The following is a 19,796-nucleotide window of genomic DNA, read 5'->3' as shown; positions in this document are numbered from 1 at the left end:
CTTCATCAACTGTTGATGGCTGCACAAATTCTTGCTCCTCTTGAAAGGGCATATGCCAATAAAAGAAAAGGCATGTACTATGTATACAAAAGTGTACAAACATACAGCAGCAATACTACAAGCAAGCCTGATGGCCTCATGAATTAGAAGCATGCAAACTCACAAATAAAATTATCAATTTTTTAAAGATAAAAATTACTTTGCATGTTTGGAGAGGACCAGTTAAGAAAATGAAAGACAGTTTGCAAAGCACTGATAAATGGATTAGGCAAATATTATTAACCAAAAGATTATGAACATTATTAACATGTAACATATATTATCTTCAGCTTAATTAAATCACTTTTAACAACATGACCATCAAGAACTTCAGGAACCACATACAATTTAAATTATCTCTTCACAGTAATAGCCTGCTAGTGCTCGAAATACTAAGTTGCGACATTTCACCATAGCATTACTTTGCTTAATCCTAATTGCATTATTTAGTACACCAAAGTTTGCATTAAAAAGGATTCCTATTTGATCCCTAACAAGTTCATCCCCCCCAAAAAAGATGGTCTGTCAGCTTGTTCAGTGTCTGTGAATTGTTAGATTTTCAGTAATCCCTGGAAGTCGATGACCATGTTAGTGTAGCCACGTTCAGAAGGCTCAGACATAAATTCACAAATCTACAAATTCATTCTTTCACAAAATACTAATTATAAAACCCAAAACATACAGGTAAGATGACAGAACTGTAAGCAATGGCAAAAGTTCATTTTTAAAATTCATTTAAGCTACCTGGACAACTGATAGGGATATGCAACCCTGTTTTAACACAGTAAGATCAAACTATTCAACGCCTAAAACATGCCAATCCATATAGCAGTTATGAATTTGAGAAAAAGGAAATTGATGCAGTACTGCTTGAATTTGCAGACATACAACTTCAGTGTCTCCATCATAACTAAAAAGCTTACACAAACAGTAGAATGCAATTAAAAATTCTGCTCAGTATCACTGATGCTGATCATGATGCAAGAACATTTCTAAATCATCTCAGCTTTGCCCCTTCTTGCTTGAGTAAAGGCAAGCACAGAAGAGAAGGAGGCCTCTTTTCCTCAGTTTTTAACAAATGGACAGGTTGTCCTGAGATGGACTGGCCTCCTGAACTATCAGACAGACAGAGAATAAATAGCCCCCTTGCAATCCAGAAAGAAGCAGTTAGTGACCTGCTAAGCCACTTAAAATGCTCACAAGCCCATGGGACCAGATGGGATCCATACTAGAGTGATGAGTGAGGTGGAAGAAGAGCTCCCTAAGCCATTCTCTCTCACTTACCATCAGTCTTGGCTAACTGGGAAGGTCTGAGATGACTGGAATCTGGTCAATCTAATGCCCATGCATCAGAAGGACCAAAAGGAGGATCCAGGAAACTACAAGCCTATCAGTCTGACCTCGGTGCCCAGCAAGGTTATGAACAGATCATCTTGAGTGTGATCACACAGCACCTACAAGGTGGCCAAGGGATCAGAACCAGCCAGCATGGATTTAGGATGGGCAGGCCCTAACCAACCTGACCTCCTTTTATGACGAGGTGACCCACCTTGTGGATGCAGGGAAGGCTGTCGATGCTGTCTACCTGGACTGAGCAAAGCCTTCGACACTGTCTCCCATGGGAAAATCCAGGAAAAGCTGGCAGCCCATGGTTTGAAGAGGTGCACTCTTTGCTGGGTTAAGAACTGGCTGGATGGCCAGACCCAGAGAGTGATGGTGGTGTTGCATCCAATTAGTGGCCCATCACTAGTGACATCCCCCAGGGATCTGTGCTGGGCCCAGACCAGCTTAATATCTTTACTGATTATATGGATGAAGGGATCGAGTCTACCATTAGCAGATCTACCAATGACACCAAGTTGGGTGTGAATCTCAATCTGCTGGAGGGTAGGAGAGCTCTGCAGAGCAACCTGGACAGGCAGGATTGATGGGACAAATCCAACGATATGAGGTTTAACAAGAGTAGTGTCAGGTCCTGCACTTTGGCCACAACAACTCCCTACAGCACTACAGGCTGGGGACAGAGAGACTGGACAGAGGCCAGGCAGAAAGGGACCTGGGAGTACTGACGGATGGCAGACTGAACATGATCCAGCGGTGTACCGACATGGCCAAGAAGGCCAATGGCATCCTGCCCTGTACCAGGAATAGTGCGGCCAGCAGGACCGGGGAAGTGATTCTTCTCCTGGATTCGGCACTGGTGAGGCCACACCTTGAGTACTGTGTTCAGGTCTGGGCCCCTCAAATTAGGAAGGATGTTGAGATGCTGAAGCATGTCCAGAGAAGGGCAACAAGGCTGGGGAAGGGTCTGGAACACAAGTCCCATGAGGAATGGCTGAGGAGTTGCTTATCCTGGAGAAAAGGAGAGAGAGGGGAGATCTTTTCACTCTCTACAACTGCCTCAAAGGAAGTTGTAGCCAAGTGGGGGTCGGTCTCTTCTCCCAGGAAACAACTGAGAGTCTTAAGCTGCATCAGAGAACGTTTAGGTTTAGGACATTTAGGAGGATATCAGGAAGAAGTCCTTCACAGAAAGAGTGACTGGGCATTGGAATCGGCTACCCAGGGAGGTGGTGAAGTCACCATCCCTGGAGGTGCTTAAGAAAAGACTGAATGGGGCACTTAGTGCCATGTCTAGTTGATAAGGCGATGTTAGGTCATAGGTTGGACTTGATGATCTCAAAGGTCCTTTCTAACCTTAATTCTGTGATTCTGTGAGCCAATCTTACAAGTAAAGAAGGCACAACAATAGTGAGACAGAACAGTGAGCCCTCTATCAAGATGAAATTTCAAAGTATTTCCTCTTCAGTAGCCAAGACGAGTGTTTCACACTTCAAATAGCTACCAAAGACAGAATATACAGTCATGGTCCAAAAGTGGTATTTCTTTAATACATATGGATCTGGCTGCATTTGCCCATTAGTGAGTTCATGCTCCACTCTCCAATGTTAGGTGACCAACAACGAAAACATTTAAGGACTTGCTTACAGTATTTTTGTTACAGTATATTTGTGTTGATTTGGCATTGTCAGGACCCAGGACATCTCTCTGGCTATCCTGAGCAGCCAAGAGCCTGCCAGGGGTCTCAGAGACCCTGGCACAGAGCCCAGAAATGCCTGTGGTTTTGATTATGACCCGTGGAGCAAGTTACCAACCTTAGATGAAGATCTGCAAGCCATGACAAATTAAGTAGAATGATAGTGAATTTATCACAAGGTGAAAAAGTAGATTTTGGGGTTTTTAGAATGGGATTCAGGGGGGCAAGATGGAGGGATCTGGGCATGTCCTGCCTTTCTCCTTCTTCTTGGCCTCCATCTTCTGCTGTGATGTTGGCACTTTTAGATTGGTTTAGAGTAGAAGCTCACTGTCTAACATAGGTGATAGGTACTGGAAAGTAATTGCAAACATCGTATACGTAGTTTTTAGTATAAAGACATAACACTGACCCAGGGGCAGGCAGAATGCCTGTGACTGTCTTGCTGAGTGGACCTCGGCAGGACAGGAGAAAGAATTTTATAGATAAGATACAATAAACAACCTTGAGACCAAGAAATGAAAGAGTTCTGACTCCTTCTTCAAGCACCAGGCTGGGAAAAGAGACTTTCTAACATTTCTCAGGGTCACTCTGACAAGCTAGAGGCCCCGACATGGCATGGCCTGGTTTTTTGGTAATGAGGGAGGGCCACAGAAATGGCTTCTGTGAGAAATGGCTACAAGCTTCCACCATGTGGAACTTCCAAACTAGAGTAGCCTATCCTCGGAAGGACTGCACCCTGCAAATGAGTGACCCACACCACAGCAATTTCAGAAAGATTGTTTGCCCATGGGAGGGACTCATGTTGCAGCAGTTTTGGCAGGACTGCTGCTTGTAAGATTGGAGCCAGGCTGGAGGAGTTCACGGAGAGCCATCTCCCATGGGAGGGATCCCACGGCATAGCAGAGAAAAGACTTCCCTCCCTGAGCAAATAGAAAAAGATCTCGGGTGATGAACTAACCAAATTCCCCACTCCCTGTCTCCCTACACTGTCAGAGGGAAAGAGGGAGGGGCTGGGGTGGGAAGAAAGGTATTTAGAAGGCTTATTTTCGTTCTTGTTATCCTTCTCTGACTCTGTTAATAACAAATTTACCTTACACCTTTAAATTTTAACCTATTTTGCCCTTAGAGTGTTTTCCCCCAGTTCTTATCTCAACTCATGAACCCTCCATTAATTTCCTTTCCCTCTCCTCTGCCCAACTGTAACAAGAGTGAGTGAGTGAATGGCTTTTCTAAGTGCCTGACATCTGGCCAATGTCACACCACAACACTCTGACAGCTCATAACCTGGTACATATTTAGTTAAATTATGGGCAGAGCCCTCTAGTGAGTCCTGTAATTACACTACTTAATGCTTTCCAATATATACATGTGTTTTTATCTGCATTTTTCTTTTTTTTCAACCAACTATTCAGTACAACTTTAAGAACTAACTGTCTAGTTAACTCTGGGGTGGGGATGTTAAGGAAGGGGTTATTAAAAATCACAAAAAAAAAATTCACCTCTGCCTGCAAACAGGCAAGAAGCAACCTGCTAGTCAGCCAACATTAAATAGTATTACCACACAGGATCCTTGTGCTTCAGGATTTGTTCTAAAACCCACTATGAATTATCTTACTAGCTTCAGAAACATTAAATACATTTGGTGCTATATTGTCTAACGTATCACTAGCAGCATATCAGCAGTAGGCTGGTAGAGCAATCAATAAAACTAGATAAGCTAGAATCAACTGAGATGAAGCATACAGCATACTGTAAACAGAAGATGCAAAGATATAGATCATTCTTTAACCTTTTCTAATCCTAAGAATACCATCGTTTCATACTTGAAGCTTGCTATAGAAATCCTACTAATATCTTCCAACACTTTGTTTCAAATACACTCTGGGGGTAGTGGCTAATACACTTAAAGGCTGTGCTGACATTTAGCAGGACCTTGATAAGCTGGAGAATTGGGCACAAAGAAACCTAATGAAGTTCAACAAGGGGACTGCACCTGGAAAAGAATAACCCCGAGTATCAGTACAGCTTAGGGGCTGAAGTGAGCAGCTCTGCAGAGAGGACCTTGGAGTCTTGGAGCAGCTGCAAGTTTACCATGAGTCAGCAGTGCCCTTGCACCTAGGAGAGCCCATGGTACGCTGGGATACATCAGGAAAACTGTGCCCAGTAGGTTGAGGGAGGTGATTCTCCCCTCTACTCAGCTCTAATAAGACAACATCTGGAGTGCTATGTGGAGTTCTAGACTCCTCAGTACAAGAAAGATAAGGAGCTACTGGAGAGGTTCCAGCAGAGGGCCACAAAGATAATTAGGGGTCTGGAATATCTTTCTCATATGGAAAGACTGCAGGACCTGGGCCTGTTTAGTCTAAAAAGAGAAGACAGAGAAGAGATCTAATCAATACATACAAATATCTCAAAGAAGGTTGTCAAGAGGATGGTGCCAGACTCTTTTCAGTGATGCCCAGTGACCGGACAAGGAGTAATGGCCATAAACTAAACTACAGAAAGTTCCACCTCAACATGAGGAAGAACTTCTTTACATTTAGGGAAGCAGAACACTAAACAGGCTTCCCAGGGAGGTCATAGAATGTCCCTCTCTGAAGACATTCAAAACCTACCTGGACACATTCATTTCCTGTGTAACCTGCTCTAGGTGACCCTGCCTTGGAACAGGGTTTGACTACATGATCTCCTGTAACGTTAGGAGGTGGGGGGAGGAGTGGGTCAGAGACAGGGACGACACACACTCCAAAGTTCTTGTGATGAACAGCCTTGAGTTTATTCCCGCAGCTCCTTTTATAGGAGCTCCAGTTACACATGTGATTCATTGAGGTCTTAGCACCGTCCAGCTCTCTGGCCCATGATACATCTGCATTTAGAGCTGAACGACACTGGGTGAGGGTGCCTGTGTAGACTGGATCCAACCTATCCTTGCCAACAGAAAGACTCCAATGCTACAATCTCCATAGGTTCCTTTCAATCCTAATTCTGTGATACTCCAGGGTAAATAATCTCCCTAGCCCATACTGACCTTAATCTCAGGCACCAAATTTATAAACTGAAGGCTGTTGAGGACTACAAATAGTACAGGTAGCTCAGTATACAATGGCACTGCAAACTACAGATTGTGCCCTGGGTGGGGAGAAATGGCTGAAACCCCCAGTGATGAGCCCTTTGCCCAACAAAAAGGCACAGCCTTGCCATGCCAGCTGGACTGTGTCAGCTACCCAGAGACTCTGTAGAACCCAATGAACAGTGAGAAGACCCCAGATCAAATATCACCATTAAAACAGGCACACAAAATGAAAGCCAGGCACTCCTTTGTTCAGGGTCCCTAAAGGAGATACCCAACTCCATCTGCCATTATATTGCTGCACCATGATAAAAATTCTTAAAGGAAGCAGAGTCTAGGACTCTGCTATGGGAAACCCTGGATCAAGGCAGTGAGGGAAACTTGTCTGACATGTGAGCATCATGAAACTTGTCTCAGTATGAGTGTGTGGGGAGTCAGGTGGGGCACCCATCAGCTCATTGGAGCTGCTTGTGGTGAAGGGGCTTCAGTCCCAGCAGCAAAAGCCTAGGGTGGTGTGAGTGCGACTGCCATAGTGGCTCATGGGCAGTCAAAGAGGAATGCTTCCTTAGCAAACTGTGACATTACTGACCTTCTGACACAAAATTTAAGGCTTATTCTGGTTTTCTGCAAGTAAAATCCTATTGAGTAACAAATGTTTCTATCTTGGATAGAAAGCTGCAAATGAGGTAAAATGGTTGATGAAGCCAAACACCAGATGATGTTACCTTCAGTATCCTATCAAAGGACACATACAGTTATTGTTTAAATAACCTTTGGATTTTCAACATTCTGAAGAGTTTTTGTAGCCCTCAAGTTTGGCCTAAATGAAGCAGCCTTACTTGATCTTTAAGGACTTTCTGAACTCTAGAAATGACTGTGTTCTTATTATTATTATTATTCCTCATTCCTCTGAAGAATTACCATGCTCAAATCTTCTTTCACAAGGATTCTGGTGAGTGGGGTGCAAAGGCCAAAGAACATGCAATTCCTAGATTAAACAGCTTCCTTAATATGCTGTGAAAGAAACCCCAAAATTCAACAGGGATCAGAGTTTGGCCCAAGTTTCATTGTTCTGGAGATGGCAGTAGGTGAATATTATACATGTTACATGCATGTAGTATGTTTGATTGCCAAAGGTAATGATTATTCCCTTTCAGAAAAAGAAGAGAATCAGTAGTTCTAAATTTTGTATTAGCCTGTTATCAAGCAAATTTGAAAATTCATACATCTTGTTAGCAAAGTGCATCACAGCATATGTGTATTTGTAGTATGTTAACACTTAAAAGCTTCTATTAACTGTACATGAGTAGTTTTGTTATGTTATATACCAGCACAGCAAGACAGAAGAAAGAGGATGAGACTAGAAAACTTGTCTAAGTGAAAAGCCACCATTTCCTCATCTACTTCAAGAAGCTAGAAGATGTCAACTATCAGCTGAAGGTTTTCTTTCAACTCTTACTTAAAAAGAACGTATTCCCCAGAGTAAAATATATAAATATATTTGGTTATTTGTCCTAAGGGAATAGGAAAAACTGAGGAGCTAAAGTTTCAAGAGTTCCTCTCTGCAATAAAGTCCCAGGATCTAGGAGAGCTGAACTGCACTTTCAGAAAGCTGTAGTACAGAAATCAAATAGGTATTTTCTGGTTTGCTTTTCATTTTGATGAGCCAACTAAGCATCTAAGCATCCTGTATGTATCAGGAGTTATAAAATACAAGTAGTTTAGATTCAAACTAGCTTATGCAGCCTCCAAAAATTAGTCCTAAATATCAGAAAGGAAAAAAATACAGATATATCTGAACCACTACCATCTTTGCATGGCAACACCTATTTAGAAGTACTTCAAATAAAGTATATGAATACAGAAAAGACACAGGAATAACAAAGGTACTGAAGGTATATTATTTCAGCTTTACTTGTCATGCTTCATTAATAACCAATGTTAAAGAAACATTTCAACTAATTTACTAAAACAGCCATTATATACCATTAAACTGAGACCAAAAAGTACCTTGGTTAAGTTTCTTTAGGTCTAAGTGCTACATATATTGTGTTCTGCTGTCACTTCCATAACACTCATTATGATATCAGTGACATTTGGATGCATGACTGGTAGGTCACCCACAGCAATCCATCAGCTGCTTGCTCTCAGCTGATAGCAAACTAGCACTAGCTTTATTATCTTCTGCAGTTGGGTCTTGTATACTTGTAAACAAGTATAATGTCGTAGAACAAAAATAACATTTTTAACTTACAGGAGCTGTAATGAATACAATTTATGTATTTCACCTCAAACTCTGTTCAAAAGTCAATGTGGTAACAGTTTGAAAACTGAACACTATTTTTCCATAGAAAAGAAGGAACTCACTAAATAAGCATATTTTAATAGTCTAGGGCTGTTTCAAATAGCAGCATACCAAATCAAAAAGCACTGGGTATGCAAAATGTCAGTGAAGTTCTCCGGAAGTAGTTTTACCTCACAATGTGATCATGTTTTACAAGCTACTTGCAGTAAGAGAATACAGAACTAGTCAGACCTCTGCCTTTTCCTATACATTAAAAAATTTTGAGCTTTTCTGTAACACTGCTACTGCAGATTCATATATCAAATAAAATACAAGCTGAAAAGGAAAGCTGGCATTAAAAAGAAACTTACCTGGTATTACATAAATGGAGCATACAAGTTGTAGGTTTATTTTAAACTGATAGCATCTTGGAATCTTGAAATATTATTTTTTAAATCTTCTCATTGTAGAGTATAAAGCAAAAATGCTGGCACGTATGTTTTATTATAATTATTTGATTAGACTAATGATGTCATTTACAACTGTAACTAATTCTGAAATTATTTTTATTATAAAAATATTCTGAGAATAAACCAAAGATTTCATGTGTGATACTTGCAATTTTAATACTATGGAAGTAAAAATACAAAATCCTGATCTATTTAAAGACATACTAAAACATAGCTCACAGAGGACACAAAACATACAAAAAAAATTATGAAACACTAATTTTGCTTAGCTTTCAGTACTAAAAAGGGATAGCAATTATTCATGTACTGCAAAAACGTTTTAGCATACAATACTCCTCAACCAAATATTTTCAGTGTATTAAATGTAGCCTAACAGCTCACTGTAATGCCACTGCCATTGACACCGGCACATAAAACAACTGCCTGGTCAAATGAGAACACCGCAAAAAAAACCCTCCAAAAGAATTAATGCATTCATAGAATCAGGGCATGTATTTTCAGTGACAATATGCAATATCTGCATCTTATTTAAGCATTGTATACTGCTGCTGAACTGAATTTTATGAAAATTTAATCCAACAGATTTCAAAGATGATTTACTTTTAATCATACTGCCAACATTTATGAGAAATTTTGGAGAAATTAGGTTTCTTGTTTTAATCATTTAAACTTAATTTTTTGTAAAATATTCTGTTTGATGTAAAACCAACAAAAAAAAAGAGGTTTTCATCCCCCTAGGAATTCACTACTTCTTGAATTTCTAATTAAAGGATGTGTTTCACAAGTAAAACTGTTATGGCAGCTCCCCTAAGACCAAGGATAACTGCAAATCTGATGGTACTATAATACTTCTGTTTCTACTCCTAATCTTCTTTCTTCTTCTGCCTCTCTGGTCATTCCAGTCTAACCAGTCTATTTAGAGATTAATGTTCTTCCAATGTAACTTGGCATGTGCTATGGAGAATCCTTTGCTTCTCTTGTTTCTCTGGAACAGCACTCTGAAAATGGAGTTTGCTGGGGACAACACTTATGTAATGAAGTAAATGTAGTTCTCAATAGAAATCATGAAGAAAACCTTGGCCAAATCAGTTCTTTTGCAGGTTATACAATTAAAAAAAAAAAACAAAAAAAAAAAAAAACAAACAGGGGAATCAACTCTCAGTACCAACTCCCTCTAGGCCACAGTAGTAGTTCTCATGTGGCAATATGCTACTTCTATACCCTGTATTAAAAACAGAAAACTCTCCTTACTGAAAAACTTAGTATTATCCCAAGTGATGCTGCTTGCTAACATTCTGGAGCACCAGTTAACAGAAAATCTTTTTCCAAGGAGAGAGGGAATTCATTACAGATGTATATACATACACACACACACATATATATACATATCACAGTAGAAAAAATAAGCATTTATTAAAAAGGACCAAAATACAAAACAAAATCATGAAGTACTTTCCCTTCAATTTCTACTATTGCAGGAAGCAAACTGCCAAGCTGGAATCACTGACAGCATTCATAATGAAATCCATTACAAATTTCAGGTATAGCTGATTATCTCCTAAAGAAAAGATCATGTTAAAAATTAAAGTGGATTGTTCCACTGCAATAAAATGCATCATTTTTTGTAGCAAAACAAAGCAACTGAATTCTCTGACAAGGACAAAACATTTCCTCTGAAAAAGTTCACAGAATCACAGAAGCATCCTGTTTTATGCTACCAGACTATGTCCATGCTCACTAAGTCAGGGAAATGTTTTGTTTATTTGCATTTGTTGCCTTTTTTTTTAAATCAAGTTGCTTCAAAAGAGCCATAGTACTTCATATGAAACAAGGTAAGTGCAGATTATCTTCTTTGTTTGCTTTATTATGCAAGTCAAGGTTACCCATCATCCTGATAATGATTTTAATGGTATTTTATGACTGATAATTTAGACTCAGTTTAGTTTGTTGTTCAGTTTTTTGGGGGGGCGGGGGGGGTGGGAGGAAGGTGAGGGGGGCTTGGGTTGGTTTTAAGTTTGGGGGGAGGGGAGAAAGGAAGTGGAGTGAGGGAAATAAGAGTTTGATACTTACTACTGGCATAGTTAGAAACAATCACAAATGCTCGGTATAAATCCTTTGGATCATCCACCTCAAATTACCTGGATTCACCTAGCTTTTCAACCAAAAGTGGGACAAAAAAGAAGTGAGTCTCTCTGAATGTATCCTCTGTCCCACTACCTCACTGAGTTCAGTTCAGGAGTAAGATTTTTAAGACCTGAAGACTTAAAGCGTTTCCTAATCTGGGGGTTAATCACTACAGCCTAAAGATCTGTTTTATTACTATTAAACACTTCAGTATTTAACCTAAAAAACAGACTATTCATAGCTATAAATACACAGAAAATAGTGAGATTGAGAAATAAAAAAAGGACATAAAGTCAGATTTTTTAAGGTGAAAAGCAGAGAAAAACAGTTCTCAACTGACCTCTTTGTCTGGTGTTAAAGTGCCTTCATGATTCTGATCTGTAAATGAAGCTGTCCTTATTCTGTTGCCAGTTGATGGAGGGGATCTGGAAGGGACCTATAGAGAGATCATGTATATCAACAAGTTATACTATTAACTCCAGAACTAATTTTTCTGTATCATAATTTACTTCAAGAATTACTAACTGTATCATCTCAGTGAAACCTAGCCTAGATCTTTTTAAAGAAAACAACTGTCTGTGACAAGTTCTACCTTCCTAAAAAGTCCCCAGAGCAAAATGTGTCATGAATCAGCCACAAGAACAAACAATAAAATGGGTTATTTTCATTATTTCTGACTTTGGTCCTCTTAGACCATATTGGAAAAACAAGCCTCCTAATATTTTAGGAACATATTACAGTTGCTTGAGGTTTAAAAGTTTAGTGATTTGACAGGGATTCAAGTATTTAGAAGTGGACCAGAATCTGATCAAGAACTTAGAAAATTAACAACAAAAAATTAAACTAAGAAAATTTATGAACTTTAAATTTGTGGTATTTATAACACTGAATCTAAACAATGAAAAAGGGGCAAGAAATTGCTATATATTTTGATGTCTATATGTACTTGTTGTTCCTATCAAAACTAAACATCTATTCACAGGAATTTTACAACTTCATTCAAACTGAGGTTCTAAAAAGTCACACCAACTCAAAGAAACTACCTTGCCAACCTTATCATTCAAACTTCAAATATAAAATTTCAGTGTAAATGTAATGAGTAATAAAGTTATCAACAAGCAGATCTATACAAAAGAAAGTAATTAGCAAGATTTCTCATCAGATATTGTGAAATGCTGGAAGGAAATATTTCAGGCATGTGGCAGGAGGAAGAGGAAGGTCAGGCCTTGCTTTGATGAGGTGATGCCTTCCTGCACAGACCCCATCCCTCTGGACCTGTATCCCAGTCGTGCAGTGGCTGCCAATACCTGGCACACCTGAGGAAATGTGCCATACTCTGCCCCTGGAGCCCAAATCCAGGCCCAGAGTGGTCAGATGACCAGAAGTTCCACCTGTGGGAAGGGCCCAGGGGTACTTCACCCAGGATATAAGGCAAGCACATGCATGTTTTGACCCTACCTCTTCTTGAAATTTCTATCAGCTGAATAGGTCTGGAACCAGGAGTGGTAGCTGTATTTTTTTCTTTTTTATATCAAAATTATTCTAAAATCAGTCATAGTTACAGGTCTGAAGAGGCAGGCCAATGTCTCAACTTGAAAATACTATTCAAAAGTCAAACAGCTTACCTAGTACCAAATAGCTATTCATCATGAAAGCTTTATGTTCTGCTGAAAACAATCATACCAAAGTATTCATAGGATTTATACAAAACCTAACCTATTAATGCTGACAGCCTACTCTTCTTTTATTCCTACCCTCAATCTAATGCCAGGGTTTTAAAGATTATTTGAAAATCAATTTCCTTCTGTTTGGTGAGGGCCAGAAACATTCAAGGTCACTTTGTCACTGCTTAGAAGCAGTATGAACACATCTCTTCACCCTGACCTTAATGGTTCTACAGTTCTCACTGCTGCATTCAGACTTCTTGTCAATTTACAGTCATTTCAGTGGCACTAAGCTTTGCAGCATCAATATTCATTGATCTTATGCAAAACCAAAAAGAGCTGAAACAGGATAGTACAGTTAAATTGGAAGGGTTCAACTTCCTGACCAGCTCAGGGTTGACTAAAAGTTAAAGCATGGCTTTAAGGGCACTGCCCATGCCTCTTCAGACTAACAGGCAAGGGTGAGGAAGGCACCAACCACCTCTCCAGGAAGCCTATTCCATGTTTTGGCCACCCTCTGGGTAAAAAAGTGTTGCCTTATGTCAAGTCCAAATCTCCCATGACAGACACAGTTTGAGTTATTCCTGCATGTTCTGGCGCTATGTACCAGGGAGAAGAGCTCACTATCTCCCTCTCTACTTCTCCTCCTCAGGAAGCTGTAGGGAGCAGTGAGGTCACCCCTCAGCCTCCTCTCCTCTCCAAACCAGACAAGCCCAGTGCCCTCAGTTCTCCCCAGAGCACATTCCTGCCAGCCCTTTCCCCTGCTTTGGTGCCCTTCTCAGGACATACTCAAGGACCTTCACATCCCTTTAAAATAGTGGGGCCCAGCACTGCACACAGTACTCGAGGTGAGGCTGCACCGGTGCTGAATTCAGTGGGATAATCACCTCTCTTGGCTGGCTGGTGATGCTGTGTTTGATGCACCCCCAGATGAGGTTTGCCCCCTTGGCTGCCAGGGCACACACACTGCTGATCCCATTGATCTTCCTGCCAACCAGCACCCCCAAACCCCCTTCTGCAGGGCTGCCCTCCAGCTATTCCTCTCCCACTTCAGACTTGTGTCTGGAATTACTCCATCCAGGTGCAGAACCCAGCATTTGGTTGGTCTTGCTCAGCTTCATGTCACTGGTGACTGCTCAATGCTCCAATCAATCCAGATCCCTCTGCAAGGCAAAGCCTCTTGTCCCATGAGAGAGTCAGCAGCACTTCCCAGTTTGGTATCATCACCTAACTATCTGCACATTCAACTGCAGCCTCCAGATCACTGATGAAGAGACTGAACAGAGCTGCCTCTAGACCTGAGCCCTGAGGAACACCACTGGTAACAGGTCAGCAGCCAGATGTCCTGTTTGCTGCAATAATTTGAGCCCTGCTCTTCAACCAGTTCTTCACCCAGTGCACTGCATACCTGCTCATCACACTGTTGGAAAACTTGCTGGAAGAAATACCGGGAAGAACAGTACCAAAAGCCTTTATTGAACCCAGAAAAACTACATCCACCACCTTCCCTTTGTCTACCAGGCAAGTGAACTTACTGCAGAAGGTTTTTTAAACAGGATTCTCCCTTTGTGAACCTACGTTGACTGATGATTGCACTGTTCTTTACATGTCTTTCAACAGCATACAATATGATTTTCTTAATAATTTTCCCAGGTTCTGAGGTTAACTCTGTAGTTTCCTGCATGTTTCCTCATGCCCTTCCAGTAACCTGGAATAACACTGGCTAGCTCCCAGTCAGCAGGGACCTCCCCAGATTCCCAGGACGGCTGAGAGGGGTCCTACCCGTAACATCTCCTAGCTCCTTTAGTACCCTGGGTTGAATCCCATAGGCCCCATGAACTTATAAACATTCATTCAACTGACACAACTTGTCTGTTAAAATTTCCGTGCTCACAAATGAAAAGTTAATGTTCCTGCAGTCATGGTCCTCTGACTCAGGACCAGGCAGACCAAGGTCTGTCAGTACTATTAAAAACTGTGGCAAAGAAAGTACTGCCTGTCTCCACTTTTTCTTCATCCCTATTTGTCAGGTGACAATCTTGGACAAGTAGCAGTTTAAGACATTGGTAATTGCAACGGCGCTTTTTTTCCACCCTGTCAGCCATCAGAAAGAGATGTGCTCCTCAGACTATGAGGGACAGCTATTCTCAATTTGACAGATGACATCAGTTAGCTAACCATTCATATGAAAGAGGAAGGCCTACAAACACCTCCTCAGAAAAGGTTATATTTCTCAAGTTATACTTGAGAAATTTTACCTCCAGTTTTACACCAGTCTTAAATTAGTAAATTTAGTCTTGGACACTACAAACCAAAGTACAAATGTGAAGTTCTAGGTCTCAAAGTAAGGGATATAAGTAGAGCATAGAGGGTAGAGAGCATAGTGAGTGAAGCCTCTCTACAACAGGGTGTAGGGAAAAAAAGAGCAAAAATTAATGCAAACATGAGTTTCATAAACTAAGAAATGGTAAGAGTTAGGAAAATTTGGTCTGAAAATGTTTTGCCAGGAAGGAATGCATTATGAGGATCTGAATTACTGATCTGAATAAAAGCAAATGAAAAAAAGCATATCCCACACTTTTTGCAAGACAACAGTATAAGCCTCAAAACCTCACTTTTTCCTTCAGACTCTGTTTTCAAATGAGATACAAGAAGTGAGAAGACAAACTTAGTTTACTCCTAAGATCAAATTTAACTATTTCCCCCTAGTGTTACTTGAGAGCAACTGAGTAGTAAGAAACATTGCAAGACAACTATTTCACATGAAATAAAATTGTTGTAATGTCTTGTTGTAATTTCTTGCTTTTGCCTTTCCATTTATGTCAACCCTTGAGTTACATAATCTGCTCTGTCCACAGTACAGCAGACTAGGTCTATAGACTAGGTATAATTTACTATAAACTCTCATATCAGGTTTCAGAGTATTTGTCAAAGCTAATTTTTCAAGAGCCAGATAAAGACTAAAGTATATTATGCTGTTGGGTGCATATATGCATGTAAGCCCATATTTATTCAGCAGAATGATTTTCAGAGAGTATCAACTCTTGAACACATGCACAGAGCATCCCGAACGAAGCGGATTACAATATCCTGAACTAAGTGGATTACAATGCTGTGTGAAAGGTATCATAATTTACCTGCTGCACATTGAAAACAGTAAACTCTGCAAACTCTTTTACACTGCACTGAAAGCTCACCACATATGGCAATTAAGACAGCACTCTAAACTTAACTAACACAAACATACTTCACTAACTAGACAAGGCACAGAATGAATACTATGGAAGGCCTTAAAGTAAGACTCAACAAGCTACACAAAACTTCACAATAGATCCATTTCCAAAAATCTTACCTCTATTTCACAAATGAGTGATTCAAATAATAGAACATAACTGTCAGCAGTTTTGAAACCATGGTCTAATACTGTGACTATGCAGTGCCAAATCTCCCAGTGGTTCAAATTACATTCAGATCAAGCCCAAGCAACTAATCACCTATTTGTCAAATTAATTAAATTACCTGTCTCTAGCTTAACATTCACAGGATTCAGAGTTTATATTAGTTTTTATACTTTTAGATTCCAAGATACACGGATACTTAACCTAGAATGAGACACAGGCAGCCATTATCAGCAGACTTTGCCAATAGGATGTTAACTTGCTGAAGTCTTTCTACCTAAAATATTCCGCTTTGACACATGCATTAAATCATCACAACTTTTTTTTGGCCACTTTCACTTACATACTCTGGACACATGCCCTATCTGGTGGGTATTATTATCACTTAAAAATAGCCTTTACTAGAATACATTTATAATAACTTAGTGAAAGAAAGTACACGCAAGAGGAAAATGGCCAATTAAATTATTACTAGAACGAATACATAAGTGCCTTGTTCTCAGATTTATACTATATTCTCAATTAATCTACAGTTAAAAAAATGCAAAAAATGCAAGAATAAGGTCGAGGTAAGCAAACCAGCCCTCTACAAGATGTTAACAGAAGGGACGTACAGAACTGAAAGAACAAGCATTAAGATGAAAGAAAAGGATAACTAGGGAACTCAATGCTGGATTGTTATTCACTACACGTAAAAGTATCATTACTTTAAATGCTAAAGAAGAAATCCATTTGTTTCATGCTATTGTACGTTCAGGCAAGAGGTTGTTTTTACATTCTTCCACAAGACAGCTTTTGTAGAGTGGAAAAAACGAAGCACAGTTTCTAGCAGGAGGAGGATCGGTAAGAACTTAGATGACGAAGTTCCAGCGAAGCCGCCCCGCGCTGACAGCGACCCGGCAGCGATTCCCGCCAGCCGACCGACCCCGGAGCCTTCGATCGGACCGGCCCCGCCGCCGCAGCCGCGGGAGGGTCGCGTCGCGCAGGCCTGGCCGGCCGACCCGCAGGACACCAAGGCCTTGCCGGGCGAAGGGCGGCCCTGTCCCGACAGGTGAAAGGCCGTCACTAGCGCCCACAACGGTCCGGCGGACACGTCTCCCAGCAGCCCCTCCTCGCCGTACCTGCGGTGGGAGGGAGCTCGCACGTCCACCCGCTCCGCGCGGCAGCATCTGCTCCTCGCCAATCTTCTGCTTCAGTTTCTTGAACATGGTGGCGGGAGGGAGAAGAGGATGAGGGTACGGCTTCCGGGCCGGCTGGTCAGGCGGCAAGGGGCGCCTAGGGGGCGGTGGAACCGATCTCCCCTCGCCCCGGCCCGCGGAGCCACCACCGCTCCGCCCTCGGACCCCCTCCGCGGGGCACAGGCAGCCGCGACCGCTGCGCCTGCGCAGCCAACGTGGAGCCGAGCGCTTCGGTCGGCACGGTGTGCGGCGAGGCACAAACTTCCAAACGCAATGCGCGGCGCTATTCCTCCCACAACCCGGGCGGAGGTGCAGCTTGAGCGGCCCTGGGCGTCAGGACTGCGGCGGGGCAAAGCGGCTTTGCCTGGCCTCCATCTCTTTACTTGCTCCATCTCTCCCGGAGAGCGAGGGAGGCGGTGCCGTCCTGGGAATGTAGCAGGCGGAGGAGTGATTACTTCTGTCCGGACGGACGAAAAACAGAGCAGTACAAGCTGCCGCCTCGCTGCGTCTTTCCGCCGCCGTAGCCGTTTGATTCCGTACCCTGAACCGCGCCACGGAGACGCTTGACTTGCCAGCATGCTGACTCTGAGGGGCTGTAAGTCCTCGCGTAAGAGGACTTACAGCTGAGTCGGTCAGCGATAGTGTCGAGGACAAGCTTTCACAAGCCGAAGAACCGGACAGCAAGGTAACAAAAAGGTGCTCGGTTCTAAGACCTGTGAAAGCTTCCGACTAAAAAAATGCCCAATAGTTGCTTTTTGAAGCTGCCTGGAAACCTATCTGCTAATAAGTCGCGACGTTTTTCTTTTGAGTAAACCTGAGATACACTGTTACAACTAAAACCTTCCATTGAAGGTGGAAAGACAGTGTTTGCTACTACCGCTACCATTTGCTACTACTGTCTCCACGACACTGTGGCAGAAATGTTCTTGGCTGCTCAAGGTTAAAACCTCTGGCTTTAGATCCCTTGTTGGATGACGTTTGTGCGTGTGTGTTCAGTGCTGCGAATGTAGACGCAAAGGACTGTCAGCAGTAGCCAGCATTCATTCTCCAACAACGGGACTATTTTCAAACTTACTGTGTTGACAGTGGCATTGTATGAAGGCTAAAAAATACATGGTGCTGTTTGCAAGAAACAATGAACCACGCGTTCTTCTATAAAGCTTTCTACTAGGGAGGCTGTATGCAATAATCACAAATGCCCAGAAATGTTTTCACTGAAATACACTCCTGAAATCTCTAAGTAATTTGGATGGGGGGGGGGGGGGGGGGGGGACCGGATAGGAAATTATTTTCCCATTTGTTTTACACTGACTAAAAAAGTAATCAAGATAAATATACAGCAAAAATAAATTGCTGGTTTTCCTAGGTTTTTTTGCCATATTAAATAAGCATAAAAATATGGTTTTATGTTTTAAATAGCAAAGAAACTCCCTTTTTTAAAAAACATTTTTTTTACAATCTGTTTAATTGTAGATAAACTGTGACTGGTAGTGACCCATTTGTTTGTGTGTTCCTGTTAAGACTATATGCATATTGTGTGTTCCTATTAAGACTGTATGCATACTTCAGATGACAGCAGTGACTTGCACACTCTACTGATTTTTCATGAGAGCAACTGTTGAATTCAAACATCTTCAAAAAAGCTAATCTGAACCTACAAGCTGTAATAGCCAGGTAAGTATCTTGAAGATTTGTAGGGTATCTTTCCTGTAGGTTGAAACAGAATTATAGGAAAAAGTCCCCAGAATTAAAAAGGCAAAACCATCTGAATAGCAGTCCATAAGGAAATAAGATCAAATGGGCAATTAAGTTTATTGCATCCATAAAAATTAAACATTTTCTGCTTCAGTGGGGTAGCTTCTGTTTCCTCTAAATATCATATGCAGCAGCATGTGGTAAAATTCAGAGATTATCAAGTGAGAGGAACATTGCCTGATGAATGCTTTGGGAAACCCTTTAACAACCTTCAATAACCTAATAAATCCATTACGCTCTCATACCTATGTTCTCTATTACAAATGTTAGCTCATAGTCTCTTTTTCTGTTCAGATTACTCTTCTGATTTAAACCTAAGTCACTAGATGTAGTATGTGAATTTGATGGACAGATGCATAATTGAAAGGACACTAGCTCCTGTAGCTATCAAATAGAAAAGCACATCTTTTTTAATTCATTCCTAAAATGTATACAACACAAAAGAGAGCTCTGTATTTATTTCCTTAGAAAATTTAAAGCTTGAAATGGTATGTTGTGAGTGTTTCTCATGTACTGATGTTTTTGTAGGACTAAAGGCTGTGTGGAATAGAACAAATCTGAGATGAGAAACTATTACAAAATAAGTAATTTTTTCCTACACTAAATTCCTAATTACTACAGAAAATGGTAAGGGGATTTATTAGTTGAAACTCTGATAATAGGCTGCAATAACAGTAATCTAATAAGCATATGATAATTGGATATTTTCTACAGGACTTTTTTTACTACAGCAAGGTCTTTTGTTGTGTCAGTTTCAAGGTACTTAATCACCTCCTGTTC

At 41.1% G+C, this 19,796-nt stretch overlaps 1 protein-coding gene across 1 annotated transcript in view; it reads right to left on the bottom strand.

Moving 5' to 3' along the window:
• Positions 1–17,420, bottom strand: part of GOLGA4 (golgin A4) — a 77,482-nt gene extending 60,062 nt beyond the window's left edge. The window contains 2 exon segments of the mRNA XM_036379128.2: positions 11,362–11,457; positions 17,205–17,420. Coding sequence (XP_036235021.2) covers positions 11,362–11,457; positions 17,205–17,291 — 183 coding nt within the window. The 5' untranslated portion in view covers positions 17,292–17,420.
• Positions 17,421–19,796: the final 2,376 nt, after the last annotated feature.

Source organism: Molothrus ater, chromosome 1 (genome assembly GCF_012460135.2).
Source record: "Molothrus ater isolate BHLD 08-10-18 breed brown headed cowbird chromosome 1, BPBGC_Mater_1.1, whole genome shotgun sequence".
NCBI classification, from domain to species: Eukaryota; Metazoa; Chordata; class Aves; order Passeriformes; family Icteridae; genus Molothrus; species Molothrus ater.
The sequence above is the reverse complement of the archived record's forward strand: the minus strand, read 5'-3'. Positions and strand labels throughout refer to the sequence as shown.